This window comes from Balaenoptera acutorostrata, chromosome 12 (assembly GCF_949987535.1).
Source record: "Balaenoptera acutorostrata chromosome 12, mBalAcu1.1, whole genome shotgun sequence".
In the NCBI taxonomy this organism is placed as follows: domain Eukaryota; kingdom Metazoa; phylum Chordata; class Mammalia; order Artiodactyla; family Balaenopteridae; genus Balaenoptera; species Balaenoptera acutorostrata.
The window spans coordinates 32521430-32545393 of record NC_080075.1 but is presented as its reverse complement, the minus strand read 5'-3'; the positions used below and the strand labels follow the sequence as shown (position 1 = coordinate 32545393).

At 46.2% G+C, this 23964-nt stretch overlaps 1 protein-coding gene across 15 annotated transcripts in view; it reads left to right on the top strand.

Moving 5' to 3' along the window:
- The window catches only part of DYSF (dysferlin), a 234093-nt gene that overhangs the window by 36276 nt on the left and 173853 nt on the right, over window positions 1-23964 (top strand). For 14 of the 15 annotated variants that reach the window (XM_057558086.1, XM_007175528.3, XM_007175525.3 and 11 more), the window contains exon 4: window positions 10448-10553. In XM_057558086.1, coding sequence (XP_057414069.1) covers window positions 10448-10553 — 106 coding nt within the window. Of the gene's footprint in view, window positions 1-6031; window positions 6140-10447; window positions 10554-23964 lie in introns of those variants that run through there. The other variant, XM_057558087.1, reaches the window with a different exon arrangement.

Genomic DNA, 23964 nt, shown 5'->3' with positions numbered 1-23964 from the left:
GGGGGTGTTAGGTATGTGAACTTGGATTTTACAAGAACCCTCTGAAGTGTGCACTATTCCTGTGAAGCTCCAACAGAGCAGGGGTGGTTGTCCATTTTGTGTAACCAGTATCCCCAATACCTACAATAATTAGGTGCTCACTACATATTTGTCAAATGAAAAAATGACCTTTACAGATGAGAAAACAGGCCTCAGAAAGGTTATGTAGCTTGTGCTCAGCCAAAGAGCTGTCGCATGGCAGACCTGAGGTTCCAGCCCAGGTAGGATGACTCGAGAGCTCTTATTCTTCATCATTCTATGATAAAATTTATTTTTGGAAGATAGTTGAGAGGAAGAATTTTTCAAAGTGTTGCTATAGGTTGAAAGGTATAGTTTAAAAATGTTGGCAGTGACTCAACATGTGAAGACCATGGTTGGTGTGTGTGACACCCAGAGTCTGCCACCTGGGGTGTCCCATGAACCAAACAGAGCAAGAACTGTGTCCTGCCAGCCTTCCTGGGTCACCTTCCTTCAGGGCATTTGGGGAGGGGGCTTGTCTTACATTCACTTATTGGTCAGTGTCAGTGTGAGCTGCACCCACTTCTCCCATCTAACTGCTCCCTACCACAGCTCCTAGCACCTGGGGATGTTGTCTTCTCTGGGCTGCTGCACCTCGGCTGCCTCACCCGTTCATTCTTCAGCTCGTGGCACCATGGCATATGGGAAGGCCTGGGGTAACCGATGGAGGGTCTGCAGGTGTGGAGGCCACTTTCAATGGAAGAGCGTCTCTCTTAGGTCCTTCAGCTATCCCTGCCACAGGCATGGCTGCCTCTCTCTGACTAGCTGGTTTCTCCTGGGGTCTCTCAGCCAGCTGCCCTGTTGCCAGACCTGTTCCGCACACTCGACCCTTCCCTTCCTCCCTCTCCTCAGGGCCCAGACTTCAAGGGCACCCTCTGAAAGCTCCAAATGCATAGTGTAGACTACTAGACCTCCCAACCTCCTCTTCATAGGAGAGTGTAGCCCATCTACAGAGTACAATTACTGAGCTCTTTAAAATGACCATTCACCCCTGATCTCCCCAACAAAGAACTAGCAGGCTTGTGTTTTAAAATGTAGGTTTTATTATTATTCAGGTATGGTGAGGCCAACAAATCAGGAGATGATTGCCATTGAAAGGATAGTTCGTTACAGTTCCTCAGAGGAGGGGGCACGCTGCACCATGGGGGCCACATGGGGAAGCACCGGGGTCAGTCAGGAGGCAGGGGGAGGGATGGGAAAGCATGGGCAAGAGCCTTTACTGTGGTTTCCTCAGAAAAGAACAGGCAAGGCAGGGTAAGCGGGTTTAGGATTGGCTAGTTTGAATAATTTCAGCAGGCTCTGGAGTGCAGGGGCTATGTGAAGTCATGTGGTACCTGGCCCTGGGGTTTTCAGTGCAGGGGAATGTTGGCTGAGTGTGAGTGCTCACTAGAGAAGGTGGTGGGGGTGTGGGCTCTGGATTGGTTGGTTTGCATATGAAAGGTGCAGTTGCAGGTGAGTCCTTTATATCTCTAGGAATTGGCTAGTCCTGGGAGGGGCAGCCCCTCCAAAGTGAGCAAAGCCCCAGATATCAAAACATCAAAATATTGAAAATAAAAAGGCATGATTAATACAGCTTGGAATTAGATTTTTTTAAAAAGGTTGAACCAGATCAGATTTATAGCCTGGGCTCTCTTTTCCATGTATGAAGCAAACCAAGGGTCTTTTTGTGTCTTTCATGATGTGCTCATGGGGCTCTGAGGTGTGCCACTGGTCCAGGATAGGGTCTAAGGCAAGGCTTTTGGAGTCTGGCTCTGTCTGTTATTTGTGTGAAATCAGACAAGCGAAATGCCTTTCCGAGTCCCAATCTCCTCATCTGTAAGGTGGATTGAACTAATACCAGTACCTACCCCACAGGGCTAGTGTCAGTTTTTTTTTTTATAAATTTATTTCTTTATGTATTTATTTATGGTTGTGTTGGGTCTTCCTTGCTGCACGTGGGCTTTCTCTAGTTGTGGTGAGTGGGGACTACTCTTCGTTGTGGTGCGCGGGCTTTTCCTTGCAGTGGCTTCTCTTGTTGCGGAGCACGGGCTCTAGGCGCGCGGGCTTCAGTAGTTGTGGCGCATGGGCTCTAGAGCGCAGGCTCAGGAGCTGTGGCGCACGGGCTTAGTTGCTCCACGGCATGTGGGATCTTCCTGGACCAGGGCTCGAACCCGTGTCCCCTGCATTGGCAGGCAGATTCTCAACCACTGCGCCACCAGGGAAACCCTAGTGTTGGTTTACACGCTGTGGCAGTTTAACCGCTGAGTGTATATTAGACACTCTATACATGTAGAGTGTCTAATATACACTCAGTCAGGAGGCAGGTAGCTCTTAGTAGAATGTAAGTTCCATGAGGGCAGGCTCGGTGTTTTGTCTGATATGCAAAATAAGTATTTGTTGAATGAATAAATTATAAAATTTAAAAAGTTTTTATGCTTTGTTTTTAAATTTAATTTTTGAGTTAGTAAAAAAATTTAAGGAGTTATAAAAGCAGACTCTATTTTAAAAAATGCAGCAAAAGTTCTCCCTTTGTTCCCCCATCTGCTCAATTCTCATCTTTCTCCCATAGGTAACCATTGTTCTTTGTTTCTTCTGTATCACTCATATTATTGCTTAATCACCAGTATAAATTCTGACTTTCCTCTTTTTTACATAATAAGTAGTATATTTATTTATTAAAATAGATTTTTTTGTATTGTGGTAAAATACACACAACAATTACCATCTTAACCATTTTTAAGTGTATATAGTTTAGTGGCATTAAATACATTCGCATTGTTTTATAACCATCACTACCATCCATCCCTGTAACTCTTTTCATCTGTAAAACTGAAGCTCTATACCTATTAAACAATAACTCCCCATTGTCCCCTCCCACCAGCCTCTGGCAAACACCATTACACTTTCTATCTATCTGACCACTCTAAGTAATAGGTAGTATATTATACACACTTTTTTGAACTTTGGTTTTTTACTTAACAATGCATCTTTAAAAAAAAAAATTAATCAATATTTAAAAAATTGAAGTATAGTTGATTTACAATGTTGTGTTAATTTCTGCTGTACAGCAAAGTGATTCAGTTATACATATATACATTCTCTTTTTTTCAATATTCTTTTCCATTATGGTTTATCGCAGGATATTGAATATAGTTCTCTGTGCTATACAGTAGGACCTTGTTGTTTATCCATTCTCTCTACACAAGCTTACATCTGCTAACCCCAACCTCCCACTCTACCCATCCCCCAACCCCCTCTGCCTTGGCAACCACCAGTCTATTCTCTATGTTCCTGATTCTGTTTCTGTTTCATAGATAGATTCATTTGTGTCATAGTTTAGACTCCACAATAAGTGATATCATATGGTATTTGTCTTTCTTTTTCTCTTTTTTTACTTACTTCACTTAGTATGATAGTCTCTAGTTGCATCCATGTTGCTGCAAATGGCATTATGTCATTCTTTTTTATGACTGAGTAGTATTCCATTGTATACATGTACCAAATCTTCTTTATCCATTCATCTGTTGATGGACATTTAGGTTGTTTCCATGTCTTGGTTATTGTGAATAGTGCTGCTCTGAACATAGGGATGCATGTATCTTTTTGAAATATAGTTTTGTCTGGATATATGCCCAGGAGTGGGATTGCTGGATCATATGGTAATTCTATTTTTAGTTTTCTGAGGAACCTCCATACTGTTTTCCACAGTGGCTATACCAAATTACATTCCCACCAACAGTACAGGAGGGGTCCCTTTTCTGCATACCCTCTCCAGAATTTGTTACTTGTAGACTTTTTAATGATGGCCATTCTGACCAGTGTGAGGTGGTACCTCACTGTAGTTTTGATTTGCATTTCTCTAATAATTAGCAATGTTGAGCATCTCTTCATGTGCCCATTGGCCATTTGTATATCTTCTTTGGAGAAATGTCTATTTAGGTCTTCTGGCCATTTTTCAATTAGTTTTTTTGTTGTTGAGATGTATGAGCTGTTTGTATATTTTGGAAATGACCTTGTCGCTCACATCGTTTGCAAATATTTTCTCCTGTAGGTTATCTTTTCATTTTGTTTGTGGTTTCCTTTGCTGTGGAAAAGCCTGTGAGTTTGATTAGGTCCATTTGTTTATTTGTTTTTATTTCTATTGCCTTGGGAGACTGACCTAAGAAAACATTGGTACGGTTTATGTCAGAGAAAATTTTGTGTATGATCTCTTGTAGTAGTTTTATGGTGTCATGTCTTATGTTTAAGTCTTTAAGCCATTTTGAGTTTATTTTTGTGTAAGGTGAGAGGGTGTGTTCTAACTTCATTGATTTACATGTGGCTGTCCAACTTTCCCTGCACCACTTGCTGAAGAGACTGTCTTTTTCCCATTGTATAGTCTCGCCTCCTTTGTTAAAGATTAATTGACCATAGGTATATGGGTTTATTTCTGGGCTCACTATTCTGTTCCATTGATCCATACGCCTAACAATGTACGTTGAAGATTTTCCATACATTATAAATTTACAATGTAACATTTCCATTATTTTTATAGCTGTATAGTATTCTGTTGTATGTCTATACTTAACTTACCCGTTTTCTATGATGGACATTTGGGTTGCCTCTTGTGTTTTGATCTTTCAGTGATGTAAAATGTCCAGATGTTTCATTTTTTAATTTTAATTCATTAATTATTAAAATTTTTATTGGAGTATAGTTAATTTACAATGTTGTGTTAGTTTCAGGTGTACAGCAAAGCGAAATCAGTTATACATATACATATATCCACTCTTTTTTAGATTCTTTTCCCATGTATGGCCCGATGTTTTAAAATAAAATTGTTTAGATTTCTTTGTGCTTTGTTAAATCAACTTACTTGGCCACCTTAATTCGAACCCTCCCACTTAAGGCTTAGACTTGGCGGTCACCGCCTCCCATTTCTGATAGGACAGCAACTTCCTGGATGATGAAGTTGGGAACCAGCTCTTTTTCCACGAGGAAGAATGTGTGCCTTGTCAACAAGGAAGCAGCTTTGACCTTGCACTCCCTCCCCCGTGCTAATTCCTGACCTGGCTTTCTGTCTTTGGGATGGCAGCAGCAGTCTTTCGGACCCCACACTTCTCTTGCCCTCACATTCCAGTGGCTTGGGAACACAGCACAGCCAAGAGGGATGACCAGGTCTGGGGAGGCTGGGCAGCGCATTTTTCTAACAGTAGGCTGCCGAGGCCCACAGGGTTTCCTTCCAGCCCACCAGGCTCCACACACACTCAGAGCTTGCTCCCAGGCAGCCCGTGCAGGACCCCCCCCAGGCCCGTCCTTGCCTCATTTGACTGCTACTGAATCCTGCCTGCCACACTGGGCCACTGGTTGGTACCCACCGTGTGCAGCATTCCTGATGTGCAGAAGGCCGGGGCGCCCTAGGGTCTGTGTCTCAGCCTTGGTCTCAGGATGGGATGGGTCTCCTCAAGGGTCTGGACCCTCCCAGGTCCGAGCCCCCTGAATAACACCACATCTTCTCCGTCCTCCGTGAAATGAATGAATGAAAAGTGGCCGTCAGGGTTTCCGATCGCGGTCAAGCCTCAGATCCGTCCCCCTTCCCTCCCTCCTCCTGCCTCCCTCCTCCTCCCCGCAGTTCGGCGGGGCTGCCCACACAGGGGAGGCTCTGCCTCTCTCGGACTCGGGAGCGTGAGCCCACAGCCTGCTCCTTAGGCTTAGGGATAGGCAGCTGCTTCCAGCCTTACCTCCTAGCGGAGTGGAGGCCTCTGAAGCCGCTCAGGCCCTCGGAGGGACTGACCTCAGGGCCTATGCAGGGGTGGCAAGTGGGGGTGTTTCATGGCCCAGAAAGACGTTTAAGGGAGGAAATAAGCAATCCTGCTGGCCGCGGTTCCTCCCGCCCGGAGGTGCCTGGGCTGGCAGGGGTGGGGCCGGCGCTTCCTCTTGCATTTCCTCCCATTGTTCCCGCCCCGCTTCCGGGAATTCTCCCTGACGGCGGCCTGGGCGGGCGGGATGCCGGCGAGGGAGGAGCGCCGGCTGCGCTCTGCGCCCTGACCCGCCGCGCTCTGGCCGCAGCCTCCAGGGTCCGGAACCGGGGGCCCGCCGGCAAACTAGCTGTCTGCACCGCCAGGTCTGCCATCCCTCCGCTCCCCTGCCGGCCCTGCCTCCCGCCGCCCCAGGCTGAAGCCTCAGAATTGCCAGGAATTGCCGCTGGGAATCTGGGGGCCAAGTCTGTCAACCAACAAATAATGCAGGAGGCTGCAAATAAGAAAATAGTTTATATGGGATTTTAAGAATTGCAATTCGGGAGACGCAAATTCGGGTACCTGTGAAAGTATTGGGAGAAAGAGGGGCTTATAAAGACAAAAAGCCAGGAGGTTGTTAAAAGTTGCCTGGCGAGAATTGTGATAGGATCTGAAAGTATTTGTGCTATAAGAATCACAGGTTGTTTTAGGGTAGGGGTCTATAAGTAGATAGATTCTCCTGAGTTATTTTAGGGAAAGGGTCCGATAAATATCTGGAGTTTCCGGCAGGTGTTCTGGATGACTTCATCAGGTCAAAAGGTCAGATTCCATCCAGGCTGAGACATATATAAGTCACACTTCATTAATGGCCTCCCAGCTCCATTTTATAGAGCTCTCTTACCAATACCAACTCTATTTTGATTTTCCTTTCACAAGTTCTAGGGCAGGATCCACCATCAACCTGCTCAAGCAAGTCCCTCCGTTCTGCTGCCCCAGTTTCACAGTGTCGCATTGTTACCCAGAAACTGGGTTTGCCTCTTGGTGGGTGTCGAGCCAAAAGACACAACCAAGTCAAAGACCGGGAGAAGGAAGGATTTATTACTTGCAGCAAGTAAGGAGAACTTTGGGGACCCTTCCCAAAGCAGTGTCTCCCCGGAACAGCAAAATTGGGGAAGTTTTAAGCTATGGGTATATGCATATTCGAGAAGGGGCTTGGGCAGTAGGCAGAGTCCAAGCTTTAGTTGACTGAAGGCATGAAGGTCAGAAAAGGTCAACGTCACCATGTCTTAGATTCCAGCTGATCTGGTGGTTGAGTGCCTCAGGGGGGATTTAAATTCTGAACAAACAGCTCAAGAAAGTGCTTTAGGCTAGTCTTTGCCATTTAAATAGAACTGGGAGTCTTCACAACTGGTTTGTTATCTTTGCTATTGTTACTTTTGCCTTGATAAGTTTGTCCTTTCTGTTCTCTTAAGATCATTATTACTGAGATCTATTCAAGGACTAGCACTGTGGCCAGGATTAGATCACAAAATGGTTTAGGCCAAAAATGGCTTCTCTTATGTCAAGGAGGCCATGCCTGCTTCTCTTTCTCTGGGGACCCCCTACCCCATCTGCTTACAGCATGGATTCAGGGGTTCTCTGCACCTACTGTCTGCTTTTTTTGACGTTGCCCAGGTCCTAAGGACACTTCAGTCAACACACTGATGACAGGGGCCTTCCTCTCACTGGCTCTGGGATGGAGACTCTCCAGGAGGCCCAGTTTAGTGAGCTACGGTACAAGCCTGCTCTGTTCTGCAAAGGACTATAACACAAACCAGTCCAAATTCTAGAAAATTCGATTCCTAGCATCATGAGGGGTGTTAGAACCCTGGAATGAATATTAGCAAACATCTCTCCCTTTAGTCCTATTAAAAAACAAAATTCAACTAAGTAAATTTGAAGATCTAATTGGTTTTTTATTCAATGAGTTATGAATCTGGCAGCGTCGCATCTAGCAACTAGAAAGGCACTCCAAGGGGTTGTGCAAAATGGAAGATTTTATAGGCAGAAGGAGGGTGGGGCAAGAAGGTATTAACAAAAGAATATGAAGGGTTATTTTTAACTCAGGACATCAACTTTTTTGGGTGGGGAATGGCAAGGGTTTATCATGCAGATTGCCTCGTCTTCTTCTGGGTGGGGTGGGAGTGGGGTGGAGATGGCCCACAAGACAGATTACCTTTCTGGTGCTTGACCAGAACATTCTAGACTGGCCTATTAAGATTACATTTCTGGGAAAGGTTGAAACTGCGATTAGACCCGGTATTAAATCTAGGTTTGGTATTGGCCTCGGCCTGCAGCAGCTTGAAGCAGGATTTTGGTTCCCCAGCCAGAGATTGAAGTCAGGCCGCGGCGGTGAGAGCGCTGAATCCTAGCCACTAGACCACCAGGGACAGTGGCCAGTGACAAGGCCCTGGCCCGTTGGCTTTGTAGAAATGAATTTCCACAAAGAGGCAGACAGTAGTGAAATAAGCAAAGTGTTTATTAGGAGGAAAAAGAGTACATGTGAATAGACTCACAGGGGCGGGCTCAGAGAGAGAGTCGCGCCCTCGTGGTAGTTTGAATCACTTTTATGGGGCATTTCGTCCAGGTTTCCTCTGGCCAATCATCTTGCTTTGCCCGGCTCTGTGTCTGTATTTGGTTTAACTCAGGGTCCTCCTCTGTGTGTATGCGCATCTCTCAGCCAAGTTGGATTCTAGTGAAGAGGCCTATACGTAGGTTGACGTCTCCTACTATGGGGTGGCGCCCCTCCCTTTTTGACCCCTGAGGAGCCTTTCTGCGCATGTGTAGTCAGGAAGGCCTCCTTGACCTAGAGAATCAGAAAAATGTGGTCTCTTTGTCTCTTATCTGGGCAAGGCTCAGCTCCTCTCTGCCCCTGCCATTACTGTTATCTTAAAGTGTCCACGGGAGGCAAAGTCCAGCTATTTACCCTGTTTCTGTTATTTCTATCTGGAAGTGTAAAGAGGAGGCTGGCTGTAAATGTCTAACCTGGAGCCCATCTATCTCCTGCCTCACACCTTTTGGCAATTGTGAATAATGCTGTTATGAACTTGGGTGTACAAATATCTCTTTGAGTCCCTGATTTCAATTCTTTTGGGTATTTACCCAGAAGTGGAATTGCCAAATCATATGGTAATTCTATATTTATTTATTAAAAGCTTTGTAGTGTTTTTTTAAAAAAATTTTATTTTTGGCTGTGTTGGGTCTTCGTTGCTGCGCGTGGGCTTTCTCTAGTTGTGGTGAGTGGGGGCTACTCTTCGTTGCAGTGCACGGGCTCTAGGCGTGGGCTTCAGTAGTTGCAGCATGTGGGCTCAGGAGTTGCAGTGTGTGGGCTCAGTAGCTGTGGCTCGTGGGCTTAGTTGCTCCGCAGCATGTGGGATCTTCCCGGACCAGGGCTCCAACCCATGTCCCCTGCATTGGCAGGCAGATTCTTAACCACTGCGCCACCAGGGAAGTCCTGGTAATTCTATATTTAATTTTTTTGAGGAACCGCCATGCTGTTTTCCATTCCAACCAATGGTGTGCAAGGGTTTCAATTGCTCAACATTCTCGTGAGCATTTGTTGTTTTCTGTTTTCTGATAGTAGTAATGGATGTGAAGTGGTACCTCATTGTGAGCAGCCAGTTTTAATAATCAGCCCATTAGGTCAAGATGGAAGTTTTATTTCATCAGTAATAAAAACTCATATTCAAATCAGTTGTTATAGAGACCAGAAAAAGGAAGGTCCCAGATAATAGGTGTGCTATTTATCCAGCGGAAAAACAAAAAATTAACAAGCAAATGATGAGAGTACACCTGTGGCTGGTCATTGTTTGTGTCCTGGCAGTAACGTGCAGGAAGCACACCCAAGTCTGATGTAGGCACTGGACAACAGTTCTGGTTGACACAGGCCACTCGCTGCCCTGATTTCCTACCGCTGCTCAGGAGGCAGTTTGCTCACTTTTTAGCTTAGGGACACAACCTTTTTCCTTGGCACTCTTTGAAGGGTACCTTCACTGAACATCAGGTGGTGACCTTCTCTTTCCTAAGAGCCCGTGCATCTATGGGCCCCCTCCCCTCAGTCAGAGATGCGGCCTCAGGTGTGTGTGGGGTGATAGTCTCTTGGGAGTGGGGCATGCCTCCCCTGCCCCAATTTTCCTTTCTCCCTGTCCCTGAAGATAGGAAGGTCTGTGTGTTTTTCGTTTATCATCATTGCTGGCTGAGCTCTGGGAAAGCAGTGTAGATGGTCTGTGTAGCTGTGGGTCAGGAGAGCTGCTGAGGCAGAGGAGAATGCAGATGCAGTGGCGGCGCAACTGCCCCTGCTTTCAGGAGATGCTGCTCTGGTGCACTGTTCAGGTCTGATGGGCAAAACAACCCAGGCAGATGGGGTGGCAGGGCTGGGCCTCTTGGGGGGGGGGCGGGGCAGAAGGGGTCAAAGTTGACCTTGGGGGAAAGTGGCTCTTGTCCTTCTCGTGCAGGGAGAGGGGCCTGGTCTTCCAGGGATGGTGATGGGGTAACTGGGGGCAGGGCTTCTGGGGGAGCCTTGAAGGGTCCTAGGCATTCTAGGCAGATCAGTTTGTCTGTGGGGTGTCTGTGAGGTGGCGGTGGTGAAGGGTATACGGGAGAGGAACTGGGCACATCTGGCTGCTTTTCTACAGTCTACTTTTCTCTCCTCTCAGGTTCCTGGGGGAGGCCAACGTCCCACTCCGGGAGGTCCTTGCCACCCCCAGTCTGTCTGCCAGCTTCAATGCCCCGCTGCTGGACACCAAGAAGCAGCCCACAGGGGTAAGTGTCCACCGGCCTCTGCATCTGGCCGGTTTCTGTCTGAGGCTTTGCCCTCCTGACCCCAGTGGTGTGTCAGAGTCCAACCCCCAGCAACCAGGCCCGGCCCGCCCTGGCCGGAGCTCGGTGTGCCCGGGAGGGGCTCACGGGTGGAAGGGATGTGAGGGGAAGAGGAGGGACCTGGCCCCATCCGCAGGGCTCAAGTCAGACTTGCCTCACAGCAGCTGCCTGCCCCTGGGTCACCTCCCGGGATTGGTTTTTCACTGGAAACCCAAGGTCTTCCCAAGCTTCTCGGCAGCCTTGGTTATGGCGCCTCGACCTCCCTGGTAGCCCTTCCTCACCATCCAAGCGCCTTCTCCAGATCCGGGATATCTGAGTCATCTGAGTCACAGATCACAAGGGAAGGGGAACAGACACCCCCACCCCCCCGCCCACCAGGACCTGTCAGACCCCCTTCCCTTCCTCCATAGTCCTTCCTGCTCCTCCGCCAACCTTCCCAGGGCTCTCCCAGTCCTCCCAGACAATTCCCAGCCCTCATCTCTGGCCTCCCGTTATTTTTAGTGAGCTAAATATACCCTGCGGGGTTCTTTCTTCACGGTCAGTAGAATTGCTGACCGTCCCTCTGGGTCAGCCCCACCTCCCAGGATGCAGTGCGGGAACTAACAGTCTGGAAGTGCTTCCTCCCGGCGGGGCCCTGGGGAGTCTCTCAGACAGAGTGTGGCTACCTTGCCCGGTGGGGTGTGTGCACGTGCGTGTGCGTGCGTGTGTGTGTGTGTGAGGCTTGGGGCTCTTGGCTGGCTTGGTGAGTCAGGAAGTGGCCGGTCTGGGCAGAGCTCTGAATGGAACCACTGCTGGGAACTGGGAGCTGGAGAAAGAGAGTGAGTGACTGAAGTCACACAGTGAATCGGCGTCCAGACTGGGACACGAATCGGGTGGCACATGTCCTGAGCTCTCAGTCGTGGAAGGGACTTGAATGGACTCCTGGTTCACTGCCCTTCTGATGCTGGCATTTTCTCCTAAGGTGCCTTAGGCCAGTGATGGCTGGGATGCTTCCTTGGTGGGGAAATGCCACTTCCCAGAGAATTCATCCCTTTCTCAGACAGTGCTCACTGGTAGAACGTTCTGGTTCAGTGCAGGGTTCGCTGAGCCTGCCTCCATCACCTCCTGAATCGCTTTTGTCCTCCCTTGGAGCCCTTCAGTCTGCTAATGTTCCCTGTAGTCGGGAAGGGCTCCGGGACTGCTGAGCTGCCCTTCTAGGGATCCTGAAGGGGGCCAGAGCTGGCTCCTCTGAGACGCAGAGCACGAATGGGGGAGTGGCAGGCATCGAGGCAGCTGGGGAAAGAGGTATTTTGAGTCAGGGGACCTGCTTGGTGCTTCTCCACGGCGTCTCAGGGACAGCGCTGCCTACTTTGCTGAGTGTCGGGCCCTCAGTGCCTCCAACCGGGGTTTCTCGCTTCCCGGCTGGGCCGCTCAATCATCTCCTCACTCGCGCCCTCCCTGCATCTGCGACGCTGGTGTTTCCTGCCAGTCCTCCTGCACCTGCTCCCCTCCAAGCTCAAAGGCGCGCCCAGCCCCTGAGACACCTGACCATGGGGCCGAGCCTGGCTCTGACTCCCTGCATGCCGCACCTCTCCTCCTCTCGCTCTGTGTTCCCGCGCTCTGCCTGCACTTCCCGTGCGCCAGCTGGGAGCTGGCTGCCTTCTCCTCCCTGGGCTGGGACCCCTGGCTGTCTGCAGAGCTTGCCACTCTGTCACACACCACGTCTCCAGGAAGGGGCTGTGAGAGCCACAAGGTGATGGGTGGGCGCTGAGCACGGGCTCCGGGAGCTGGGGTAAATTAGCTTCCTGGACCCACCTCCAATGTGTGTGTGGAGGCTTCTCCACACCAACCAACGATGCTCCGGACACCAGCTGGGTGGCCTGCGATTCAACTCAATCCTGACAGTATCTACCTGGCCATAGCATCAGATCCTACAGGTTAAATGCTCAGTCCTGCCCCCCACCCCCCTTCAGGTACCAGTCACAAGCCCAGGCTGTTACCTGTGCTTCTGACCAACTGGCTATAAATCAGAGGTGCCCAGAGCCTCCTCCACAGGTTCAGTGAATTTGCTAGTGTGGCTCACAGAACTCAGAGACATTTTACTTACTAGATTACCAGTTTATTTATTTTTTTATTTTTTAAAATTTATTTATTTTATTATTTTTGGCTGCGTTGGGTCTTCATTGCTGTGCACGGGTTTTCTCTAGTTGCGGCGAGCGGGGGCTACTCTTCGTTGCGGTGCGCGGGCTTCTCATTGCAGTGGCCTCTCCTGTTGCAGAGCACAAGCTCTAGGCGCGCAGGCTTCAGTAGTTGTGGCGCACGGGCTTAGCTGCTCCGCGGCATGTGGGATCCTCCCAGACCAGGGCTCGAACCCGTGTCCCCTGCATTGGCAGGCGGATTCTTAACCACTGTGCCACCAGGGAAGCCCTACCAGTTTATTATAAAAGGGTATAACTCAGGAATAGCCAGACAGAAGAGACGCACAGGCGAGGTATGGGGAAGAGGCACAGAGCTTCCATGCCCTCTCCAGGAGCACAGCTCTCTCCAGTCTCCAACACAGAAGCTCTCTGAAACACAGCCTTTTGGGTTTTTATGGAGGTGTCGTGACTTAAGCGTGATTGATTAAATCATTGACCATCAGTGATTGATTCAACCTCCAGCCCCTCTTCCATCCCTGGAGGTTGGGGGTGGGACTGAAGTTACAACCCTCTGTTCGCACAGTTGGTCCTCCTGGCAACCAGCCCCATCCTTAGGCGGGGTCCAAAAGTCACTCCATTAACATAACAAGAGACCCCCTTCGTCACTCTCAGCACTTAAGAAATTCCAAGAGTTTTGGAAGCTGTGAGCCAGGAAATGTGGACAAAGACCAAATATATATGAAAAATATATTTTGGTCATCTCAATGACCAAATATATATGTCTTATAAATCACAATATAGCATGGGACCTCCTTCCCTGCAGCCCAGGAGGTAGCTCTGGCCTGTGGAGAGGGTCCAGGACCATCTTCTAGCCCCTGTGATAGTGCTGAGTCACACTGCAGCCCCAGGCAGGTCCCAAGACCCTCTGAACTGGGGCTCCCCACCCGGGGCCTGGGGCTAGTTGCACGGCAGTTGGGAGCACAGAGAGCTGGGGGTTTGCTCAGAAGGGACAGAGAGCCCTGTCAGCAGCTGTGGATTCTCACTGGCCCTTTACTGAGGCCGATTTCTGGGCTGAGTCCGATGGGCAGAGCTTGCCAGGCATCCCCTGTTGGTTGTAGCTCGGATGACCTCAGAGGGCCAGAGGAACCTGCTGATGGTGTGAGGGGAGTGAAGTCAGGGCTTGTGGGATCCTTAGAAAACCCCAGAGGGACTGAGAGGAGGAGGAGGGGCCTCTGCAGGCTGGCCTGTGGGCTCCACCTGCCTGTCACTCGGTATTGTCACCCAAGTCCCTTCAGATGTGGCGTGCTGGGCTGTGTGCCCTGAGAAGATGTCAAAATTATCTAGATGCCTCTAGACTGAAGGGGAAAACACTACCCCTGTCCTGGGGGAGTCTCCAGGCCCACGAGGGTGCTGGACACACATGGAGGAAAGAAGCAACATACTCACAAATGTATTTTGAGAGCAGCTTGCTAATGAGGGTGTGGATGATACACCACGAAAACCATGACGGAATCTCCTCAGCCTTAAATACCAGAGTTAGGTCAGGAAGGGAAACCCACTGGGTGACAAAACACGTGAAACCCACTGGCGGGGTGGGTCGGGGAGGCAGGAGGGCCCTGTGTGTTGGGAGCAGGTGCCGAGGTGAGCAGACACAGTGCTCTGGTGAATCCCTGAGTTTCCTTCAGGTGGTCTGAAGATGCTGCCGACCAGCCCCGCCTCAGCTCAGGGCCACATCTTACCCTCTGCCGGCTGCTGGGTGTCGTCTGAGGGCAAGGTAAATAAGACCCAGGCACATGAAGTGTGTTGGGGGCAGTGTGGGTGGGCTGGTCCAGGGTTTGGTCCGGCTAAGCTCAGTGTTGGAGAGCGGTAGCCCAGGAAGGAGGCAGCAAGCAACGGGGCTGAACATGGCAGGGTGGGCGAAGGACCTGGGAGCTTGGCCCTATAACCTGTAGGAGGATCTGATGGCGTTGTCCTCTGTCTCTGCCTGTCCTGGTGTCCTGGTTTCCTGGGCCCTCTTAGCCTGGGGGCCACACAGGACCTTCCAAAATTCTGTGATATTGTTGACAGAATGGCAACATGGGTGAGTGAAGTTATCTGGGCCCTCTTAGCCTGGGGGCCACACAGGACCTTCCAAAATTCTGTGATATTGTTGACAGAATGGCAACATGGGTGAGTGAAGTTATCTGCTCCAGGGCAGCGTGTTTGATGGACACGTGACTGACTGGCAGTGGCCTTGTGATAGGATGTACGCATGGTGGTGCTGGGGCTGAGGACCTGAGGGACAGGGCTGTCGGATGGAGCACCTTGATGTGGAGGGCCTTAAAGAGGGTCCTACCGGGGGCTATGGGCCAAAGTCATGGTCTAGGAGAACGTGGAGCTCACATACATCCCACAGAAAGAAAATCTCAGCTCTGGTTATGTCTGGAGAAGGAGACAGGCTATGAGATATGATGTCCCAGTGAGGATGGGAGGTCCTGACCCTGAGTGGGGCCCACAGACATGCCCCCTTTCCTTTAGATCTCAGTAGAGCTAGAGGCCTCCAGTATTAACCAGCTCTGGTCCTGAAGCAGTGGACCCTGGAGCCTGCCCCCTGCTGGCGAGATCTATTCTAGATCCTGGGTTCCAGATCCTCAGAAGCTGCCAGGGATGTTCCTGTTGTTTCCTTTTTTTTCCCACACACACTGTATTTTATTTTTACAAGAGATAAATAAACTGGCACCAAGCATTGTAAATGGATGACCACAACAAAAGCAACAATGATTGCAATTACCAAACAGGAAACACACTCATACTATGTCATAATATTGACATTCAGGCCAGTAATCCTCCACTGTAACAGCTCCTTTACTTTGCAGTGAAAATTGACTTGTATATTTTTTGCCTTTGAGTCCTTGTGAGATTTTATTCTTTTCATTCAAACAGAAAGTCACAAAATTTATAATCATCCTCATCAGTTCACTCAGTCCCATGTAATTAATTTTTTTTTCATCTTGATCTTTTGTTAGCACTTTTATGAATTCATCAGTTTTTCATTAGAGTTCTGAAAATGCTTATTCATTCAGTTCAGCAGTGTAGTCAGTTACCAGAAACCTGTACTTGTCAGAGTCTTTTCCATGAATTCCTTGAAGATGAAACCCTTTTATAGGAACTTTTTTGCGAAAGCATCAGAGTACACCCAGAACTGTCTGTAAATGACAAAAGACTTAAAAATGACCATGGTTAAAGGTTTGATGAAAGTTCATAATAATGCAATTGACAAGGAAATTTAGTTACTTCTGAGATATACATTTTAAAGTAATAACTAGAATTATGACTTATAACATTATAAGATTTTTAGAATTTTTAGAAATTTCATGTAATGTCTGAAACATTTATATTAACATATTTCCATACAAATAACCCAAAGAAAGTTTAGTATTAGTTGTTTTTTTTGTTTTGTTTTTTTATACTGCAGGTTCTTATTAGTCATCAATTTTATACACATCAGTGTATACATGTCAATCCCAATCGCCCAATTCAGCACACCACCATCCCCACCCCACTGCGGTTTTCCCCCCTTTGTGTCCATACGTTTGTTCTCTACATCTGTGTCTCAACTTCTGCCCTGCAAACCTGTTCATCTGTACCATTTTTCTAGGTTCCACATACATGCATTAATATACGGTATTTGTTTTTCTCTTTCTGACTTACTTAACTCTGTATGACAGTCTCTAGATCCATCCACGTCCCAACGAATGACTCAATTTCGTTCTTTTTTATGGCTGAGTAATATTCCATTGTATACATGTACCACAACTTCTTTATCCATTTTTCTGTCGATGGGCACTTAGGTTGCTTCCATGACCTGGCTATTGTAAATAGTGCTGCAATGAACATTGGGGTGCATGTGTCTTTTTGAATTATGGTTTTCTCTGGGTATATGCCCAGTAGTGGGATTGCTGGATCATATGGTAGTTCTATTTTCAGTTTTTTAAGGAACCTTCATACTGTTCTCCATAAGGGCTGTATCAATTTACATTCCCACCAACAGTGCAAGAGGGTTCCCTTTTCTCCACACCCTCTCCAGCATTTGTTGTTTGTAGATTTTCTCATGATGCCCATTCTAACTGGTGTGAGGTGATACCTCATTGTAGTTTTGATTTGCACTTCTCTAATAATTAGTGATGCTGAGCAGCTTTTCATGTGCTTCTTGGCCATTTGTGTGTCTTCTTTGGAGAAATGTCTATTTAGGTCTTCTGCCCATTTTTGGATTGGGTTGTTTGTTTCTTTAATATTGAGCTGCATGAGCTGTTTATATATTTTGGAGATTAATCCTTTGTCCGTTGATTCGTTTGCAAATATTTTCTCCCATTCTGAGGGTTGTCTTTTTGTTTTGTTTATGGTTTCCTTTGCTGTGCAAAATCTTTGAAGTTTCATTAGGTCCCATTTGTTTATTTTTGTTTTTATTTCCATTACTCTAGGAGGTGGATCAAAAAAAGATCTTGCTGTGATTTATGTCAAAGTGTGTTCTTCCTATGTTTTCCTCTAAGAGTTTTATAGTGTCTGGTCTTACATTTAGGTCTCAAATCCATTTTGAGTTTATTTTTGTGTATGGTGTTAGGGAGTGTTCTAATTTCATTCTTTTACATGTAGCTGTCCAGTTTTCCCAGCACCCCTTATTGAAGAGACTGTCTTTTCTCCATTGTATATCTTTGCCTCCTTTGTCATAGATTAGTTGACCATAGGTTTGTGGGTTTATCTCTGGGCTTTCTATCTTGTTCCATTGATCTATGTTTCTGTTTTTGTGCCAGTACCATATTGTCTTGATTACTGTAGCTCTGTAGTATAGTCTGAAGTCAGGGAGTCTGATTCCTCCAGCTCCGTTTTTTCCCCTCAAGACTGCTTTGGCTATTTGGGGTCTTTTGTGTCTCCATACAAATTTTTTTTTTCTTTTTAATTTATTTATTTATGGCTGTGTTGGGTCTTCGTTTCTGTGCGAGGGCTTTCTCTAGTTGTGGCAAGCAGGGGCCACTCTTCATCGCGGTGCCCGGGCCTCTCACTATCGCGGCCTCGCTTGTTGCGGAGTACAGGCTCCAGACGCGCAGGCTCAGTAGTTGTGGCTCACGGGCCCTGTTGCTCCGCGGCATGTGGGATCTTCCTAGACCAGGGCTCGAACCCATGTCCCCTGCATTGTCAGGCAGACTCTCAACCACTGCGCCACCAGGGAAGCCCTCTCCATACAAATTTTAAGATGATTTGTTCTAGTTCCATAAAAAATACCATTGGTAATTTGATAGGGATTGCACTGAATCTGTAGATTGCTTTGGGCAGTATAGTCATTTTCACAATATTGATTCTTCCAGTCCAAGAGCATGGTATATCTCTCCATCTGTTGGTATCATCTTTAATTTCTTTCATCAGTGTCTTATAGTTTTCTGCATACGGGTCTTTTGTTTCCCTAGGTAGGTTTATTCCTAGGTATTTTATTCTTTTTGTTGCAATGGTAAATGGGAGTGTTTCCATAATTTCTCTTTCAGATGTTTCATCATTAGTGTATAGGAATGCAAGAGATTTCTGTGCATTAATTTTGTATCCTGCAACTTTACCAAATTCATTGATTAGCCCTAGTAGTTTTCTGGTGGCATTTTTAGGAATCTCTATGTATAGTATCATGTCATCTGCAAACAGTGACAGTTTTACTTCTTCTTTTCCAATTTGTATTCCTTTTATTTCTTTTTCCTCTCTGATTGCCGTGGCTAGGACTTCCAAAACTATGTTGAATAATAGTGGTGAGAGTGGACATCCTTGCTTCGTTCCTGATCTTAGAGGAAATGCTTTCAGTTTTTCACCATTGAGAATGATGTTTGCTGTGGGTTTGTTGTATATGGCCTTTATTATGTTGAGGTAGGTTCCCTCTATGCCCACTTTCTGGAGAGTTTTTATCATAAATGGGTGTTGAATTTTGTCAAAAGCTTTTTCTGCATCTATTGAGATGATCATATGGTTTTTCTTCTTCAGTTTGTTAATATGGTGTATCACATTGATTGATTTGCGTATATTGAAGACTCCTTGCATCCCTGGGATAAATCCCACTTGATCGTGGTGTATGATCCTTTTAATGTGTTGTTGGATTCTGTTTGCTAGTATTTTGCTGAGGATTTTTCCATCTATATTCATCAGTGATATTGGTCTGTAATTTTCTTTTTTTGTAGTATCTTTGTCTGGTTTTGGTATCAGGCTGATGGTGGCCTCATAGAATGAGTTTGGGAGTGTTCCTTCCTCTGCAATTTTTTGGAAGAGTTTGAGAAGGATGGGTGTTAGCTCTTCACTGAATGTTTGATAGAATTCACCTGTGAAGCCATCTGGTCCTGGACTTTTGTTTGTTGGAAAATTTTAAATCACAGTTTCAATTTCATTACTTGTGATTGGTCTGTTCATATTTTGTATTTCTTCCTGGTTCAGTCTTGGAAGGTTATACCTTTCTAAGAATTTGTCCATTTGTTCCGGGTTTTCCATTTTATTGGCATAGAGTTGCTGGTAGTAGTCTCTTAGGATGCTTTGTATTTCTGCGATGTCTGTTGTAACTTCTCCTTTTCATTTCTAATTTTATTGATTTGAGTCCTCTCCCTCTTTTTCTTGATGAGTCTGGCTAATGGTTTATCAGTTTTGTTTATCTTCTCAAAGAACCAGCTTTTAGTTTTATTGATCTTTGCTATTGTTTTCTTTGTTTCTATTTCATGTATTTCTGCTCTGATCTTTCTGATTTCTTTCCTTCTGCTAACTTTGGGTTTTGTTTGTTCTTCTTCCTCTAGTTCCTTTAGGTGTAAGGTTAGATTGTTTACTTGAGATTTTTCTTGTTTCTTGAGGTAGGCTTGTATAGCTATAAACTTCCCTCTTAGAACTGCTTTTGCTGCATCCCATAGGTTTTGGATCTTCATGGTTTCATTGTCATTCATCTCTAGGTATTTTTTGATTTCCTCTTTGATTTCTTCAGTGATCTCTTGGTTATTTAGTAACGTATTGTTTAGCCTCCATGTGTTTGTCTTTTTTACGTTTTTTTCCCTGTAATTCATTTCTAATCTCATAGCGTTGTGGTCAGAAAAGATGCTTGATATGATTTCAATTTTCTTAAATTTACTGAGGCTTGATTTGTGACCCAAGATATGATCTATCCTGGAGAATGTTCCATGTGCACGTGAGAAGAATGTGTTATCTGCTGTTTTTGGATGGAATGTCCTATAAATATCATTTACATCTATCTGGTCTATTGTGTCATTTAAAGCCTCTGTTTCCGTATTTATTTTCATTTTGGATGATCTGTCCATTGGCGTAAGTGAGGTGTTAAAATCCCCCACTATTATTGTGTTACTGTCGATTTCCTCTTTTATTGCTGTTAACAGTTGCCTTATGTATTGAGGTGCTCCTATGTTGGGTGCATATATATTTATAATTGCTATATCTTCTTCTTGGATTGATCCATTGATCATTATGTAGTGTCCTTCCTTGTGTCTTGTAACATTCTGTATTTTCAAGTCTATTTTATCTGGTATGAGTATTGCTACTCCAGCTTTCTTTTGATTTCCATTTGCATGGAATATCTTTTTCCATCCCCTCACTTTCAGTCTCTATGTGTCCCTAGGTCTAAAGTGGGTCTCTTGTAGGCAGCATATAGATGGGTCTTGTTTTTGTATCCATTCAGCAAGCCTGTGTCTTTTGGTTGGAGCATTTAATCCATTCACGTTTAAGGTAATTATCGATATGTATGTTCCTATGACCATTTTCTTAATTGTTTTGGGTTTGTTTTTGTAGGTCCTTTTCTTCTCTTGTGTTTCCCACTTAGAGAAGTTCCTTTAGCATTTGTTGTAGAGCTGGTTTGGTGGTGCTGAATTCTCTTAGCTTTTGCTTGTCTGTAAAGCTTTTGATTTCTTCATTGAATGTGAATGAGATCCTTGCCGGGTAGAGTAATCTTGGTTGTAGGTTCTTCCTTTTCATCACTTTAAGTATATCATGCCACTCCCTTCTGGCTTGTAGAGTTTCTGCTGAGAAATCAGCTGTTCACCTTAGGGGAGTTCCCTTGTATGTTATTTTTCGTTTTTCCCTTGTTGCTTTCAATAATTTTTCTTTGTCTTTAATTTTTGCCACTTTGATTACTATGTGTCTCGGCGTGTTTCTCCTTGGGTTTATCCTGTATGGGACTTGCTGTGCTTCCTGGACTTGGGTGGCTATTTCCTTTCCCATGTTATGGAAATTTTCGAGTATAATCTCTTCAAATATTTTCTCTGGTCCTTTCTTTCTCTCTTCTCCTTCTGGGACCCCTATAATGCGAATGTTGTTGTGTTTAATGTTGTCCCAGAGGTCTCTTAGGCTGTCTTCATTTCTTTTCATTCTTTTTTCTTTATTCTCTTCCGCAGCTGTGAATTCACCATTCTGTCTTCCAGGTCACTGATCCGTTCTTCTGCCTCAGTTATTCTGCTATTGATTCCTTCTAGTGTAGTTTTCATTTCAGTTATTGTATTGTTCATCTCTGTTTGTTTGTTCTTTAATTCTTCTAGGTCTTTGTTAAACATTTCTTGCATCTTCTCGATCTTTGCCTCCATTCTTTTTCCGAGGTCCTGGATCATCTTCACTATCATTATTTTGAATTCTTTTTCTGGAAGGTTGCCTATCTCCATTTCATTTAGTTGTTTTTCTGGGGTTTTATCTTGTTCCTTCATCTGGTACATAGCCCTCTGCCTTTTCATCTTGTCTGTCTTTCTGTGAATGTGGTTTTTGTTCCACAGGCTGCAAGATTGTACTTCTTCTTGCTTCTGCTGTCTGCCCTCTGGTTGATGAGGCTATCTAAGGGGCTTGATGGGACGGACTGGTGGTGGGTAGAGCTGACTGTTGCTCTGGTGGGCAGAGCTCAGTAAAACTTTAATCCACTTGACTGTTGATGGGTGGGGCTGGGTTCCCTCCCTGTTGGTTGTTTTGCCTGAGGCAACCCAACACTGGAGCCTACCTGGGCTCTTTGGTGGGGCTAATGACAGACTCTGGGAGGGCTCATGCCAAGGAATACTTCCCAGAACTTCTGCTGTCAGTATCCTTGTCCCCACGGTGAGCCACAGCACCCCCACCCCCCGCCTCTGCAGAAGACCCTCCAACACTAGCAGGTAGGTGTGGTTCAGTCTCCCCTGGGGTCACTGCTCCTTCCCCTCGGTCCTGATGCACACGCTACTTTGTGTGTGCCCTCCAAGAGTGGAGTCTCTGTTTCCCCAGTCCTGTTGAAGTCCTGCAATCAATTCCCACTAGGCTTCAAAGTCTGATTCTCTAGGAATTCCCCCTCTCATTGCCGGACCCCCAGGTTGGGAAGCCTGATGTGGGGCTCAGAACCTTCACTCCAGTGGGTGGACTTCTGTGGTATAAGTGTTCTCCAGTGTGTGAGTCACCCACCCAGCAGTTATGGGGTTTGATTTTACTGTGATTGTGCCCCTCCTAGTGTCTCATTGTGGCTTCTCCTTTGTCTTTGGATGTGGGGTATCTTTTCTGGTGAGTTCCAGTGTCTTCCTGTTGATGATTGTCCAGCTGCTAGTTGTGATTCTGGTGTTCTCGCAAGAGGGAGTGAGAGCATGTCCTTGTACTCCGCCATCTTGGTTCCTCTCTCTTGTTGTTTCTTGATGGCCATGTAAAAGGTGGAGCTGGCTCTGTCTTGGAAGTCTGTTCACATTCCTGGAGCTACTGGCATGTTGCCAAACCTTCAGGAGGTTGCTGGGGGTCTCTCAGTGTGGAGGGACCTGATGCTCAGGAAACTCCGGGGGTGAGGTGGGGTGGGGGGAGGGGTTACCTGGGTGGTCTTGGGATTCAGGGGCTGCTGTTCCTTCCTCAACCTCCACGCTAATGGCACCCAAGCCATGGCATGGAGCAGTTACACTCCCAGGGCTCCACTTCTGCACAGAGCACAGAGATGACATACCAGAAGCCCCCAGGTGGTGAAGGACGGGGGCTGGACAAGGTGAGCCCCAAGAAGCAATAGGTGGTGTTCTTCAAGGGAATCTGGTCCCAGGGTCAGAGGACCTCAGCCACCAAGTGTTAGGGGGCTTTATTTGTCTCTGCTGAGTGAGATTCCTGTGGTTATAGCAGAAGCAGATTTCTCAGATTTTTAAAACCTTCTATTTTAAAATAATTTAAGATTCAGCAAAAAGCTGCAAGAGTAGTTGAAAGAATATTTTGTCCTAAAGCATTTGATTCTATCTCCTGGCTCTTCACCCTGAATTTAGTGTGTATTTTCTCTTATTAAGGACTTTCTCCTACATAATAACCACAATGAAACCTTCAAAATGAGGAAACTAACACAGCTGTAGTTTGCTGGTAGTTGACACAGCACTACCATCGAACCCACAGACCCTCATTCAAGTTTCATCGGTTTTATCAGCAGTGCCCTTTATAACAAAAGGATCCAATTAAGGATCATGTGTTGTGTTTGTCGTTTTGTCTCTTTAGTCTCCTTTCCTCTGGGAGAATTCTTCAGTCTGACTTTTATAACCTTGTGACCTTGACACTTTGCAGAGTACAGGCCAGTTGTCCTGTAGAATGTCCCCCGTTTGGATTAGCCTGATGGCTCCTCGTGATTAGATTTAGGTCATTAATCTTTAGCAGGAATAGAACACAGTGATGCTGTGCTGCCCCCACTGTGTCCTAGGGTGGCACGACTTTGATTTGTTTCATTCCTGTGTGATTAACCTGGATCGTTTGATTAACTGGCATTTGCTAGGTTTCTCCACCAATCACGAATCCATTCCCTTTTCTAATGAGTAAGAATCGAGCGGGGTTGGGGGAGGGGGAGGTATTTTCTGACTCTGTAAATACTTTGTTCCATATCCAATTTTTACCCAGCAGGTTTGACACCCATTGTTATTTCTTGGTTGGATATCGTTTTGATGGTTGCTAAATGGTGATATCTTAAATCACTTATTAATTTTTTTCTGTGTTAATCATCTGGCATTCCACTGTAAGGAAAAGCGTCCTCCTGTTGTATTTATTCATTAATTTCTATATGGATTCACGTATTCCTATTTTATTCAATGGTTTAGTCTGTTACCGTCATTATTTATTTTCATGTTTAAGTTGTACCAGATTTGGCCTGTGGGAACCCTTGAAAGGAGGCTTCTGTGTCCTTTCGACATTTTTTTAAAAAAATCATTTTCTGAGTACTTCCTTGTTTTCTGGCACAAAAAGGTTCCAGGGTCATCTTCTACCTTCCCTGGCCTAACCCTGGAATTAGT